The sequence below is a fragment of the Lycium barbarum genome, chromosome 9 (genome assembly GCF_019175385.1).
Source record: "Lycium barbarum isolate Lr01 chromosome 9, ASM1917538v2, whole genome shotgun sequence".
In the NCBI taxonomy this organism is placed as follows: domain Eukaryota; kingdom Viridiplantae; phylum Streptophyta; class Magnoliopsida; order Solanales; family Solanaceae; genus Lycium; species Lycium barbarum.
Window position 1 is genome coordinate 110,964,926 of NC_083345.1, and position 14,407 is coordinate 110,979,332.

Below are 14,407 nucleotides of genomic sequence, written 5' to 3' on the forward strand. Positions count from 1 at the left end.
GTCATGAATAATGCAATTAAAAAGTATAAAATACATAAATTGCCTACTAAAGTTATCCAAAGAAACTATTTACACGCTTATGCTTTACAGGCGACCTCGAACCCCCTATTCTATTTTACAGTGGAACTAATATCACCTTAAAACACATATATTCAGTCAGATATTGTGAGTGTTTATCCCTAATTCCGTAATTTAGGATAATAGTTAAATTTGTTTAAGTTGTTCAAGGACACGCAGATTAAGAGGACCAAATAGTAATGTTCTTGATGCTAAATTAGTGTAATCAAAAGCGATAAACAGACATAATGAACAGAATAACAAAATAAAGTCAAGTAAGTAATTCTTAGTGAAATATCTCCACGTAGTCGTCCTACGGTGTCACCAGAAAGCAAGAACTTCGTGAGCCTGAGACTTGGAGTTACAATGCTTCATAGCAGTAATAGCTGTTTGTGATGAAAATCGGATGGATAAAAGTGAGGGGGAAGGAATGTTTTTATAATGTAACCCTTAGTAACGTCTCCCGTGTTGCACACTCGTGATGATCCAGTCATTATGTACGTGATTGAGAGTCTACTGAAGAGAATCTGAATTCCTCGAGAGCGGTTGTAATTCAGATTTATCGTGACCGGCCACTGTTTCGTTCTCAGTCTCGAATCTCTGAAGCTAGATGGGCTCGTGTCATGGTTCTAGACCCTTACCAAACAAGACCAACCTTTCCGGCCATGTTCATCGATACCGTTGTCGCTCTACACTACACTTGTGTCCTAAATTAAGGACGAGATATTTCCATCATGTTTTTATAGAACAATCGAGCTTGCATCTTTAATTATAAGGTCTAAATCAGTAGTTTTCTGGAATAACAACAATTATCAAGAGTCGATTTCTTAGCAGAGAAACACTGCTTAAATCAATGAGGTTGGAAGGGGGCTGTCAGCCGAAAAATAGTTTTTTAACTTGGTTAAATCTGGAAAATTGAATTTGATTGAGTAGCATTCATGAGTATTATTAACGGAGGGTATATCTGCTCAATTTTGCATAGTTGACCCTTTTTCGCTTATTAATCAACTAATTAGGTTAATTGAGGGCTTCAATTAATAAGGGCATGTGAACCAACTATTGAACGATAAAGACATATGTGCTAAACTATTAATGAATTGCATATATGCTTAATTTCGAATACTTTAAGGACACATTTGGACCTTTTTGGTATATTAATTTGAAATCGTTATGAAAACCTACAAACTTTAAATCCTGAATCCGTCTCTACCTATTTATCAACTAAAACTCCATGTCTTTATCATTGCATTTTGCTTAATGTAAAGGCCAAAGTCATAGATAGCCCCCTAAACTTTACCACATTTTCCTCTGGGATATCTAAACCGACTGTTGTACCTATTGGGTACCTAAACCAGTCCAAATTCGATCCCATTGGGTACCTTTTTCACAATAATCAGCAAAATTAAGAGAGTGTATTACAATCTCCATGACGTGGCAATTTTGTCAAATGAAAACTGTGACACGTGGCGCGCGGGGGGGGGGGGGGGGGGTCCATCATAATAATTAAAAAATAAATTATACACCCTCCACAAAATTTCATCTCTTTCGCCCCACCCCCCCTCCCCCAACTGCAAAAGAAATCGTCGTCGCTTCCCCACTACTGGTTGCCGCACCACCACCCCCAACCGCTGTCCCCCCACCCCACCAATAATTTATTCCCTTTTTCTTCTCTTATTTAGGTCTATCAATGTCTTTACAAGACCCACCAACCTTTAATGAAAGGTGATATGAAAAAAAAAAAAGTCATAGTAATGGTGAATTCCCATTTTTTCCGGTGAATAAGATGGTAATGTTACTTTTCAAATCTAAAAAGGACAAAAAAAATGGTGGCAAGAAATAACATCCAATTCACAAATTAATTTTATATAAATAATTAAAAGAAATGAATTGTTATAATGAAGAAGAAGAAGAGGAAAAAAAAAGGTAGAAGAAAAAGAAGAGAACTGAACGCAATGAAGAAGAAGAGGAAAAAAAAGGAAAAAGAAGAAGAATTGAAAAGAACGTACAGTGGAGAAAGGGGAGGGGTCAGGTCAGGTGACAGACGGGGGAAAGGGGAGGGGTAGGGTGGGGTCAGGGTACAGGCGCGGGGGGGGGGGGGGGGGAGGCAGGTGGGTTAATGTTTTATTTATTTATCTATTAAATTTTATTTAAAAGAGGTAAAATTTTAACCAAAAAAAAATTAAGAAAAAAAGGGATGTCCACGCGCCCAACAAAACATAGACTCAATTGTTGCGCCACGTAGACGCCACATAGGCAAAAGGTACCCAATGGGATCGAATTTGGATTGGTTTAGGTACCCTATAGGTACAACCCTCGGTTTAGGTACCCCAGAGGAAAATATGGTAAAGTTTAGGGGGCTATCTATGACTTTTGCCTAATGTATATGTCTTATCTGGACTCCACTAGTCTTACCTAGATTTGAGCATTTTACTTACTTTATAACATATTCTATTGCCTCTTTCATTTGCCATACAAGTGAAGAAACTTTTTAACGTATTGACAAAAAATGTATTATGGTAATAGAACTTACTGTTGAGTCATGACCAAGTAGGATAGTGTTAGCGCGGAAACAATAAAACCACAGTAAACACGTGGTTCGGATCGATGTGATCTTACTCCACGAAGAACGACCGACTACTTTTATTAATATCAAGGAAGAAAGTAAGTTACAAGATTGAATACTCTTAGGTTTTATGTTCTGTCCTTAGTAAATTCTAGCTAGCATGTATTTATACTACTAGGTCTAATCCTTTCCTGAAAAGGATCTAAATCCCAATACCACTCAAAAACCAATAAAGAAAAAAGTTTCATTTTATTTATTTCTGCTTTTGAGTAGGATTGGCTTGAATATCTTCTCAACTTCACAATCTCCACCTTGAGATGAATTTCGAGCTTCCATATGAACGTCATTCAGTTCAATGACTCTAAGCCTACGTGAGCTAACTCAGAGTATGAAACAAGAGACAGTAACCGAAACCTTGTACATACTAGTAGCTCTACCTTGCCCTGCCGTTCTCCATCCTGACGCATCAGTTGATGCGAACTCCTGCCAAATTCATACAATGACTGAACTTGACAAGAGGAACCACCTTGGTCAACATATCCGCTGCGTTGTCCTTTGTGTGAACCTTCAAAACCTTAATTGTGTCTTGATCAACAACATCACGAATAAAATGGAATATAATATCAATGTGTTTGGTGCGATCATGAAATCTCTGATTTTTTATTAAGTGAAAATCACTCTAGCTATCACATTTTAAAGTTGGTTCATGTTGAACCCTACTCAATTCTGACACCAAACCTTTCAACCATTTAGCCTCCTTTACTGCTTCTGCTGCTGCCATAAATTCAGCTTCTATTGTGGACAAAACAACTATAGACTGGAGATTTGCCTTCCAACTTATGACACTACCTACAAGAGTAAAGATATAGCCCGTTGTTGATCTCCTTCTATCAAGATCACCTGCAAAATCAGAATCCACATAACCAAAGACCGAGAAGCCTTCATTTCTCATCCTACAAAAAGTTAGAACAACATTCGAAAAACCTTTAAGATATCTCAATATCCACTTAATTGCTTCCTAATATGTCTTACTCGGATTAGACATGAATCGACTTGCCACACTCACTGCTTGAGCAATATCTGGCCGAGTGCAAACCGTAGCATATATAATGCTACCAACTGCACTAGAATAAGGAACTTTTGACATGTACTCCACCTCTTCCTTTGATTGTGGTGCTATCAAAGAAGAAAGTCTAAAATATTATGCTAACGGTAAAGTAACGAGTTTACATTTATTCATGCCAAACCTCTAAACTACCTTCTCAATATACTTTTTCTGTGAGAGATGTACCTCACCGTTCTTTCTGTGAAACTCCATTCCAAGGATTTTCTTAGGTTCACCTAAATCTTTCTTGTCAAACTCCTTACTTAGCAGTTTCTTCATTTATCTATGTCATACTATTAGCAGCAATAAGCATATCATCAATAAATAACAGTAAATAAATATTTGAATTACCAGATACCGTCATGTGATACACGCAGCTATCAAATGCACTTCTCAAGAAACCTTTAGTAATCATGAATGCATCAAATCTCTTGTACCATTGTCGTGGGGACTATTTCAAACCATACAAAGATTTTTTCAATTAACAAACCTGATCTTCTTTTCCTTCAATAAGGAAACCCTAGGGCTGATTCACGAAGATCACCTCTTCAAGTACACCATGTAAGAATGCAGTCTTGACATCAAGCTGGTGAAGCTTCAAGTCATAATGGGCAACCAAAGCTAGTAACAAACGAATTGAGCTATGCTTCACGACTAGTGAGAAAATCTCATTGTGGTCGATTCCTTCCTTCTGAAAAAACCCCTTAGCAACCAATTTCGCTTTGTATCTAGAATCTTTTACACATGGAATGCCATCCTTCTTTTTTAAGATCCATTTGCAACCAATAGTTCTCTTTCCCTTTGGTAGACTTACCAAATCCCATGTCTGGTTCTTGTGCAGAGACTCCATGTCTTCGGTTATGGCTAAACGTCATTGATCAGCTTCACCACACATAATAGCTTCTGTATAGCTTTAGGGTTCCAGATTCTTTATTTCCTCCTTGGCAGTAGCTAATGCATAGGCCACAAGATTAGCTTGCGATGGCTGAGGATAATATTTTGGATTAGGCTTCAGAGTTCGTTTGTCCCTTCCAGTAGCTATACTGTGCGGTTCACCTTCAAGTACGACTGTGTGAGCTTTTACATTATCTGACTCCACCTGAGTCATTTGATCCTCCTGCTCGGTGAGTTTCTTACTTTCCTCCACTGTTTTTTTTTTTTTTGTAAGAACTTTTTATCTTGCAAACTCAATAGAAGTCTTTCCAAGATCAAGCATAAAGGCCGCATCAAAAGTAACATCTCTACTGATTATAAACTTAATGTTATACCCCGTATATTTATACGTCAAATTATTCGCAAGCAAGTCGACTCAAGTTAAAGGCGGAGTCATTTTCGGACACGAAATAGAAACATTTAAATTTCAATTTTAAATTAGAATATAAATTAATTATAAATTTTATTTAGTGTAAAAATATTATTGGAGGTTAGGAGTTAATTAATTGTGATTAGATTATTAAGTGGGAATTAGTAATTAATTAAATTAATTAAAGTTAATTACAAAAGTGGGCCCCACCCGAATTTTTAAAAAAAAAAAAAAAAACACAACTAGATGACACATTAGGGGGCACATGCAGGGACCAAGGAACAAGTGTATATGTGAACAAGATGATTCACAAATCATCAAGGCAACATTTCATTTGAATTAGCACAAAAAAAAAAAAAAGGAGCAAGAACATTGCCATGGCTGCCAACCTCTCGGCCAGCCATGGCTGTTGGGAAAAAATATTTTGTTCCTTGTTTTGATTAATTTTCAAGTGTAGTACAAATTTAAGGAGGTGATAGCAACATAGGATTTTAAGTTGGAGAAGAAGAAATTGCGAAATTGGAGCAATTAAGAGTAGAAATTCCTCCGAGAAAATTAAGGTAAGATTTTCTTGTTTTATGATGTAATTGTGTTGATAATATTGTAATGAAATTATTAGAAATGGATTGGATGAAATTGGAATTAAGAAAATGCATGAAATCGATGTTATAGGAAATTGTGGGTTGAAATGGATTAAGAGAAGTTGTTGGGTTGTTAGAATTGTTATGGGCTGAATTGTGAGAATTTTATGTGTATATCGTTGTTGTTGGTATTTCTGTGTTGACAGGAGGACAATTAGAAATTCGGGTTAGGCGAATATATAGGGGAAATGCTGCCTGATTTTCGTTAAGCCCTTAACTAATGGAAAACCCTAAACTAGAATGTATAGGTTAAAGAACAAGTTCTATAAAGTGATGGGCTACGGATTTACGAACTAGAAAGTATAGTTACTGACGATAACGTTACCTTAATGTTAACTAGGCTAAAAGAGCGACAAAGCGAACGGTTTTGCGATTAGTCGTCAACAGGTATGTAAAGCTATCCTTTCTTTCTTTTGGCATGTCCTAGATCTAAGTGATGAATGATATGAACTTTGGGGTAATTCTATTCATAAGTTCCGAGTGTGATTCACGATTCTTATTCACTTCTTGATGCTAGAACTCTTAAGTGATTGAGTCCTCTTCAGTTTTCTATACATTGGATAGTAGTCGATACATATATAAGCTCCTATTCTTGGAAACTCTACGATAGCTAATGTCTTTGACTTCTATAAGCTATTTCATACTATATTGACATGTGTCCATGATTCCTAAGGCTCTTTTGATATTATTTATGATGACATTCGAGGGATATTTGGTATGATTGTCGCTATTGATACTCAGGTGTTAATCCCTTCTTCTTATTCTGTTTGAGTCTTGATAATGTTTTAAATTGCATATGGTTTCTCACTACTCTGCTCGTGCATGCCTCAATATGTCCTTCACCGAGTCCCGGGCCGAGTATGTTATCGTGCACAGTTTCACTACATTGTTCACCGAGTCCCTCACTAGAGGGTCGGGTATGGTATATATATATATAATGGTGTTATGCTGTGTTATGGAGTTATGCTGTGTTACGGAGTTATGCTGTGTTATAGCGCCAAAGACGGGGTGGCGACCATGTTCACCGAGTCCCATAATGGGCTGGATATGATATATGATATTGACATGCATGATTTATGTTTCAAAGGCAAGTGTTTTGGGTATTCTGGACATTGTACTTGTTTTCTGTACTCCTTATTTCAGTTATGATCCTGTTTACTGTATTTCATGCTTTAAATTCTCAGTACATATTCCGTACTGACCCCCTTTCTCCGGGGGGCTGCGTTTCATGCCCGCAGGTGCAGATACTCGCGTTGGTGATCCGCCAGCTTAGGATTCCCTTTTTGCTGTCTTGGAGAGCTCCGTTGTTCCGGGGTCTAGACTTTTGGTTTGAATCTTGTGATATATATATGTATATGTTATCAAGGGGTACGACGGGGCCCTGTCCCGTCATATTTCGCTATTCGTACTCTTAGAGGTCTGTAGACATATGCGTGGGTTGTGTATGGGTTCTGTTCGGCTGTGTCTATACGATGTGCTGTGGTATGATGTTCGTCTATAGTGGCAGCCTTGTCGGCTTGCATATGATATTGATATGTGATGGCAGCCTTGTCGGCTTGCGTATTATTTCTTGATGTGATTAGTTGTGACTCCTCAGGAGACACTTTGGAGTTCCTTTATAAGTTTCCGTATTGTCGTAGTTTCAGTTTGGTTATATTTAACAGGTTCATGTACGGGTGTCCAGTTCAGGCACTAGTCACGGCCTATGGGGTTGGGTCATGACACTTAAGAGGATTTAAACTCCATATTCTATATCCTTTTACCTCTTCAGCATATCCCATAAATAAACTCTTTTGAGCTTTAGGTTCTAGTTTTCCATCACTTACATGATAATATGTGGGACATCCAAAGATTCTTAAGTACGAGTAATCAAACGGTTTACCTGACCATACCTCATTGGAGTTTTGAAGTCAATCGTCGATGCTGGAGAACGATTAACAACATAAAAAGCAGTATTTACTGCTTCTGCCCAGAACTCCTTAGGCACCTTGGCATTAGAGAGCCTACATCGCGCTTTCTCAAGAAGAGTGGGGTTCATCCTTTCAGTTACTCCATTCTGTTGTGGTGTATGCCTAACATTTCTATGTCTCAATACACCATAAATCTTGCAGAAATTGTCAAACTCTTCATTGCAAAACTCCAAGCCATTATCTGTTCGAAGACACTTAATCTTTTTGTCACACTGATTTTCAATTAGTGTTTTGCAGTTTTTGAAATTCTCAAAGACATCAATTTTAGCCTTTGAGAAGTATATGCAAACCTTGCGTGACAAATCATCAATGGAAGTAAGAAGATACCTCTTTCCACCCTTGGATGGAACCTGAGATAGATCCCATAAATCTGAATGAATATACAAGTACCCTTTCGGTTTTGTGCTTGCCCTTGCTAAAGCTGACCCGTTTCTGCTTTCCAAGGACACAATGCTCACAAAAATCAAGTGTACTAATCTTCTCACCTTTCAAAAGGTTTCGGTTGCTTAAAATTGCCAACCCTCTCTCGCTCATGTGACCTAATCTCATATGCCACATCTTAGCATTGTCATCATCTGATAATTGTGAGGTTGCAGAATTCGCAGTACCTAGAATGGTGTTTCCCATAAGTACATAAAGATCACCCTCCAGTTTGGACTTTAACATGACCAGAGAACCCTTGGTCACCTTGCAGATTCCACCTTCACCCGCATGCTTATATCTGAGCTTATCAAGAGTACCAAGAGAGATCAGATTCTTTTTCATATCAGGAACATGTCGAACATTAGACAATGTTCTTATGATGCCGTCATGACACCGTATACGGGCTGAACCAATGCCCGCTATTTCACATATTACATCGTTACCCATAAATGCAGTCTCACTCGTCTGCTCGTAGCTAGTAAACCAATATTTTCGGAAGCACATGTGAAAGGTACAAACTGGATCTAAAATCCATTTGTGTGTCTGAATGTCATTTGTTGAAGCAGTTAGCACATAATCTTCTTTATATGTCTGAGCTACCTGAACCGTAGATGCGCTGACTGTTGTTTTATCAATCTTCTTATTCGGGCAATCCCTCTCAAAGTGATCCTTTTGATGACAACCCCAACATTCAGCATCCTTCCTACTCACCCTTTTCCTAGACTTTGACCTAGCTACTAATTTGCCTCTCCCTTTTTGGCTCGAGCAACCTCTAACCGTCAAACCCTCACCATGGTCCTCTTTCTCACCATTGTTGATATGGTTTCTTAATACATCTGAATTCAATGCATGTCTTACCATCTGTAACGTGACCACCTCCTTACTTTACATCATTGAATTAACTACGTCTTTGTATGTCGGTGATAATGAAAACAGTAGAGTGCACGCTAGTTCTTCATCTTCCACTTTAATATCAGCATAAGTAAGATCCATAGCCAATTTATTAAAAGCATCAAGATGATCCTGTAAAGTTGTAGCTGTCTTCATCTTGAAGGTGTGTAAATGCTGCCTTAACAACATGCTAGTTGTTATTGATTTCTTCTGGTAGAGATCTTTAAGTTTCTTCCACAAACTCGCAGCTGTTTTCTCGGTAGTGACTTCACATAACACGTTGTCTGATAAAGATAATTGAATTGTGCTAAATGCATCCATCTCAATCTTCTGCTTCTCGGCCTCTTTCGTATTTTTGGGATACGAGTCGTGCAAAGCATAGACTGATCCTTCTCTTTGTAACAACGTCATGATCTTGATCTTCTAGATGTTGAAGTTATTACTTCGCCCATCAAAATTCGCTACCTCAAACTTCATAGATGTCATAGTCTCCTCGTCTCCTAGATCTCACGACCTGTAGGCTCTGATACCAATTATTAGCGCGGAAACGATAAAAACACAGTAATTAACGTGGTTTGAATCGATGTGATCCTAGTCCACGGAGAACGGCCGGCCCTTTTATTAATATCAAGAGAGAAAGTAAGTTACAAGATTGAATACTCTTAGGTTCTATGTTCTGTCCTTAATAAATCCTAGCTAGCATGTATTTATACTACTAGGTCTAATCTTCTCCTAGAAAGGATCTAAATCCCAATAACACTTAAAAACCAACAAAGAAAAAAGTTTTCTTTTATTTCTTTCCGTTTTTAGTAGGAATTGGCTTGAATATCTTCTCAACTTCACATATAGAAACATTTTACTAGCTCTAAGTGTTATAAAAAAACCATACTTTTTATTAGACATTTCACTGTGTCAGTACATCTTTTTCAAATAATTGTATATTCCTATTAATGGTCGGCGTTTATCCACGGAGCTTCTTATAGCCATTTCTCTCTTTTTCTTCTTCCTTTTTTTTTTTTTTTGTGTGTGTGTGTGTGTCGTTTCCATACATCTTTTTCAGATAATTGTGTATTAACTGTATCATCGATACGCTAATTTAAAACGAGGTAAAGGCGTTGTGGCTTATCACATTTATAAAAGTAAAAGGAATCTTATCAGTAAATCGAATAAAAATAATTCTTAGTAGAGTGGTTTAAGCATTAAATTAAATCACTTATTGGTTGAATTAATTAATCTGCTAATTTGTGGGTTAAGCATAAGATACACATCGTGATCCAGAATAAGGATACATTCATCTCAGATATATATTTAATTATTTGGAATGTTGATATCACCAAGGAATGCTTTATTTATCTAAGCTATATCATAGTTGCTTACTAGTAAAACAATATATATATATATATATATATATATATATATATATATATATATATATATATATATATATATATATATAGTTGCTACTCTCTCCGTTTTAAATTTGAGTTAATATTGACCAAAATATTGACCAAAAACACACCTGCGCTATCACTTTTTTGTAAGTTTCCTACCTGAATTATCAGGTGTGAGAGTTTTCTACCTGAACTATGATCAAATATTTATCAAAACACACCTCAACTATTAATTATTTCTTTTTTCTACCTAAATTATATGATGTGCTATATTTTCCTTTTTCTTTTTACTTAAACTCAACTGCAGCTTCTTTGCTATACTTTTCTTTTTCTTTTTACTTCTTCTAAATTCAACATTAGTTTCCGGTACTTCCACTTAGGAGTCCATTAGTTTACTTTTTTTTTTTTTTTTTTATTATTATTATTATTATTATTTTCTAGTTATTTGTAAATTGAGCCAAAATTATTTACACCTCCTCAATTTTACTTTAAAATCAATCCCTCTTTTGATTTTGAATAAAATACTTTCTCCTTCTATCCTATGAAAAGTTTATTTCTCTTGACTTTTTTATTCCCATTCATGTAATACCTTTTAATACTTTTATTATTTTTCTAGGTGTTTCGCCCATAATCTAAATAATGCTATATTATCTTACTATAGTTTTTAACTTATGTCCATTAATATTGATTCTATTTTTTATTATTGTTATTGTAATATAACGTTATTACTTCGGTGTCTCTCTATTTGTGTTTGTGTTTGTTCATGTCAATCATGTATATAAATTTTTGAGTTTTGATTGTCACTAATTAGATACTTTTAAAAGTAAAATTTAAATATTTAAAATATGAATAGATAATATTTTAGAAAATTATTATAAAAGTTACATATATTTATTTATTTGCCTTGGTGATGGATGGATTGACGCGGCAAATTCAAGGTGAGGTGTCATGGTGTATGCTTTTCGCGGATGACATAGTCCTGATCGACGAGACTCGTAGCGGAGTTAACGCTAAGCTGGAGGGTTGGAGACATACTCTGGAGTCTAAAGGGTTTAAGCTGAGTAGGACCAAGACAGAGTACTTAGAGTGTAAGTTTAGTGAAGCACCTCAGGAGGTTGGCTTGGAAGTGAAGCTTGGTACCCAGGCCATCTAGAAGAAAAGTAGTTTCAAGTATCTTAGGTCTATTATGCAAGGCAGCGGGGAGATTGACGATGATGTCACACATCATATTGGGGCAGGGTGGATGAAATGGAGGCTTGCTTCCGGAGTGCTATGTGACAAGAGGGTGCCACCACAACTTAAGGGCAAGTTCTACAAAGTGGTGGTTAGACCGACTATGTTGTATGGGGCGGAGTGTTGGCCAGTTAAGATATCTCACGTTCAAAATATGAAAGTTGCCGAGATGAGAATGTTGAGATGGATGTGTGTCCACACCAGGAGTGACAGGATTAGGAATGAGGATATTCGGGACAAGGTGGGAGTGGCCTCGGTGGAAGACAAGATGCGAGAAGCGAGATTGAGATGGTTTGGGCATGTGAAGAGGAGAGACACAGATGCCCCAGTGCGGAGGTGTGAGAGGTTGGCCATGGATGGTTTCAGACAAGGTAGGGGTAGGCCGAAGAAGTATTGGGGAGAGGTAATTAGACACGACATGGCGCAGTTACAGCTTACCGAGGACATGACCTTAGATAGGAGGGTTTGGAGGACCTAGATTGGGGTAGAAGGTTAGTAGATAGTCTCGTTATCCTGTCTTGTTAGTAGTCGCATTATCGCAGTATAATTTCTTGTGTTCTGATTTCTGCTATTATCGATTATTTTCTGTGCTTTGATTATCCTATGTTATCTGTGTCGCTTGCGTTATTTCATTTCCATATCGCTATGAATATCTTAGCCTTATATGACCTCTTTTTATGCTTTTTTTATTGAGCCGAGGGTCTTTCGGAAACAGCCGTCCTACCTTAGCAGGAGTAAGGTATGCGTACACTCTACCCTCCCCAGACCCCACGTTGTGGGATTTCACTGGGTTGTTGTTGTTGTTACATATATTTATTACATATATTTAGTAATAATTTTTATTACCTGCATTGAATATATGTTTACAGAATGTCCAGTGACTCATTTATTATTTGAGAAAAAATAGGAATTTTGAAGTTTGGAATAGGCTTAAATATTCCTTAGCGCCCATTTTGCAAAGAAATTTATCTACTTTTTCTTTCTTTAAAAACTTATTTTTGTTATTCAGAATATAAAAATGAGTCAAATTTAAGTACGATGAATGACATATATTTATTATATTAGCAAAACTTTAATATTATTGAATATCATTAATTTGATATTAATATAAAATTAATGATATTTAATAATATCAAATTAATGATATTCAATAATATCATTAATATTTATTATATTAGCAAAACTTTAATATTATTGAATATCATTAATTTGATATTGCTATTGATATTGATTATAATTAAAGATGCAAGCTCGATTGTTCTGTAATAACATGATGGAAATATCTCGTCTTTAATTTAGGGCACAAGTGTAGTGTAGAGCGACAACGGTATCGATGAACATGGCCGGAAAGGTTGGTCTTGTTCGGTAAGGGTATGGAACCATGACGCGAGCTCATCTAGCTTCGGAGATTCGAGACTGGGAACGAGACAGTGGCCGGTCAAGATAAATCTGAATTACAACAGTTCCCGAGGAACTTAAATTCTCTTCAGCAGACTCTCAATCACGTACATAATGACTGGATCATGCAAATAATGATCATCATTAGTGTGCAACACGTGAGACGTTACTAAGGGTTACATTATAAAAACATCCCTCCTCCCTCACTTTTATCCATCCGATTTTCATCACAAATAGTTATTACTCCTATAAAGCATTGTAACTCCAAGTCTCAGGCTCACGAAGTTCTTGCTTTCTGGTGACACCGCAGGACGACTACGTGGAGATATTTCACTAAGAATTACTTACTTTGCTTTATTTTGTTATTATGTTCATTATGTCTGTTTATTACTTTTGATTACACTAATTTAGCAATTTAGCATCAAGAACATAACTATTTGGTCATCTTAATCTGCGTGTTCTTGAACAACTTAAACAAATTTAACTATTATCCTAAATTACAAATTTAGGGATAAACACTTACACTTACAATATCTGACTGGTTATATGTGTTTTAAGGTGGTATTAGTTCCATTGTAAAATAGAATAGGGGCCTAGAGGTCGCTTGTAAAGCATAAGCGTGTAAATAATTTCTTTGGATAACTTTAGTAGGCAATTTATGTATTTTATCCTTTTTAATTGCATTATTCAGTATGACATCTTTAAGATGACAATATTCGTTGGTGTGTTGTATCTCACGGTTTACCCATTAATTAGCAGATTAATTCAACCAATAAGTCATTTGATTTTAACCCGCTCATAAGATTCCAAATGAATGTGAAAACGCCAAAAACGCTTTTGCCACATTTTAATTAGCGCTATCGGTGATTCAATTAATATACAACTATCTGAAAAAGATGTACGAAATGACTAAACAAAACATTTGGTAAGATGCTCCGTGGATAAACACTTACAATTAATAGGAGTATTCAATTATTTGAAAAACATGTACTGAAATGTCTAATTAAAAGTTTGGTAAGAAGCTCCATGGGTACTGGATAGACACTTTTAACGTTTGTTTAATAATGATGATTAGTGGGTCGTTTAAAAAAGACCGACCAAGAAAAAACACGTACCAAAAAGAAGATTTTATACTACATATATAGGATAAAGCATAAAAATGCACACATATATAGGATAACGCATAATAATGCACCTAAACTATAGTGAAATAACTATGGGGGAATTATCAGTTATACACGTAAACAATGTGATGATTTTATTAACCCCTTTTAAACTTTTTTTGTTTTGTATTATTCAACCCCCTACCCCCCCCCCCCCCCCCCCTTCCCCTCACTAATTATCTGCTAAATGCATACACACAAAGTCAAAAATTCTGAGTAATATTCAGCATCTCTTTAAGCTAGTCAAGGATTCGAAGTTTTATTCTGCA

At 36.3% G+C, this 14,407-nt stretch overlaps 1 protein-coding gene across 1 annotated transcript in view; it reads left to right on the top strand.

Moving 5' to 3' along the window:
- The window catches only part of LOC132612165 (uncharacterized), an 82,022-nt gene extending 69,971 nt beyond the window's left edge, over positions 1-12,051 (top strand). The window contains exon 5 of the mRNA XM_060326488.1: positions 11,819-12,051. Coding sequence (XP_060182471.1) covers positions 11,819-11,919 — 101 coding nt within the window. The 3' untranslated portion in view covers positions 11,920-12,051. The remainder of the gene's footprint in view (positions 1-11,818) is intronic.
- Positions 12,052-14,407: the final 2,356 nt, after the last annotated feature.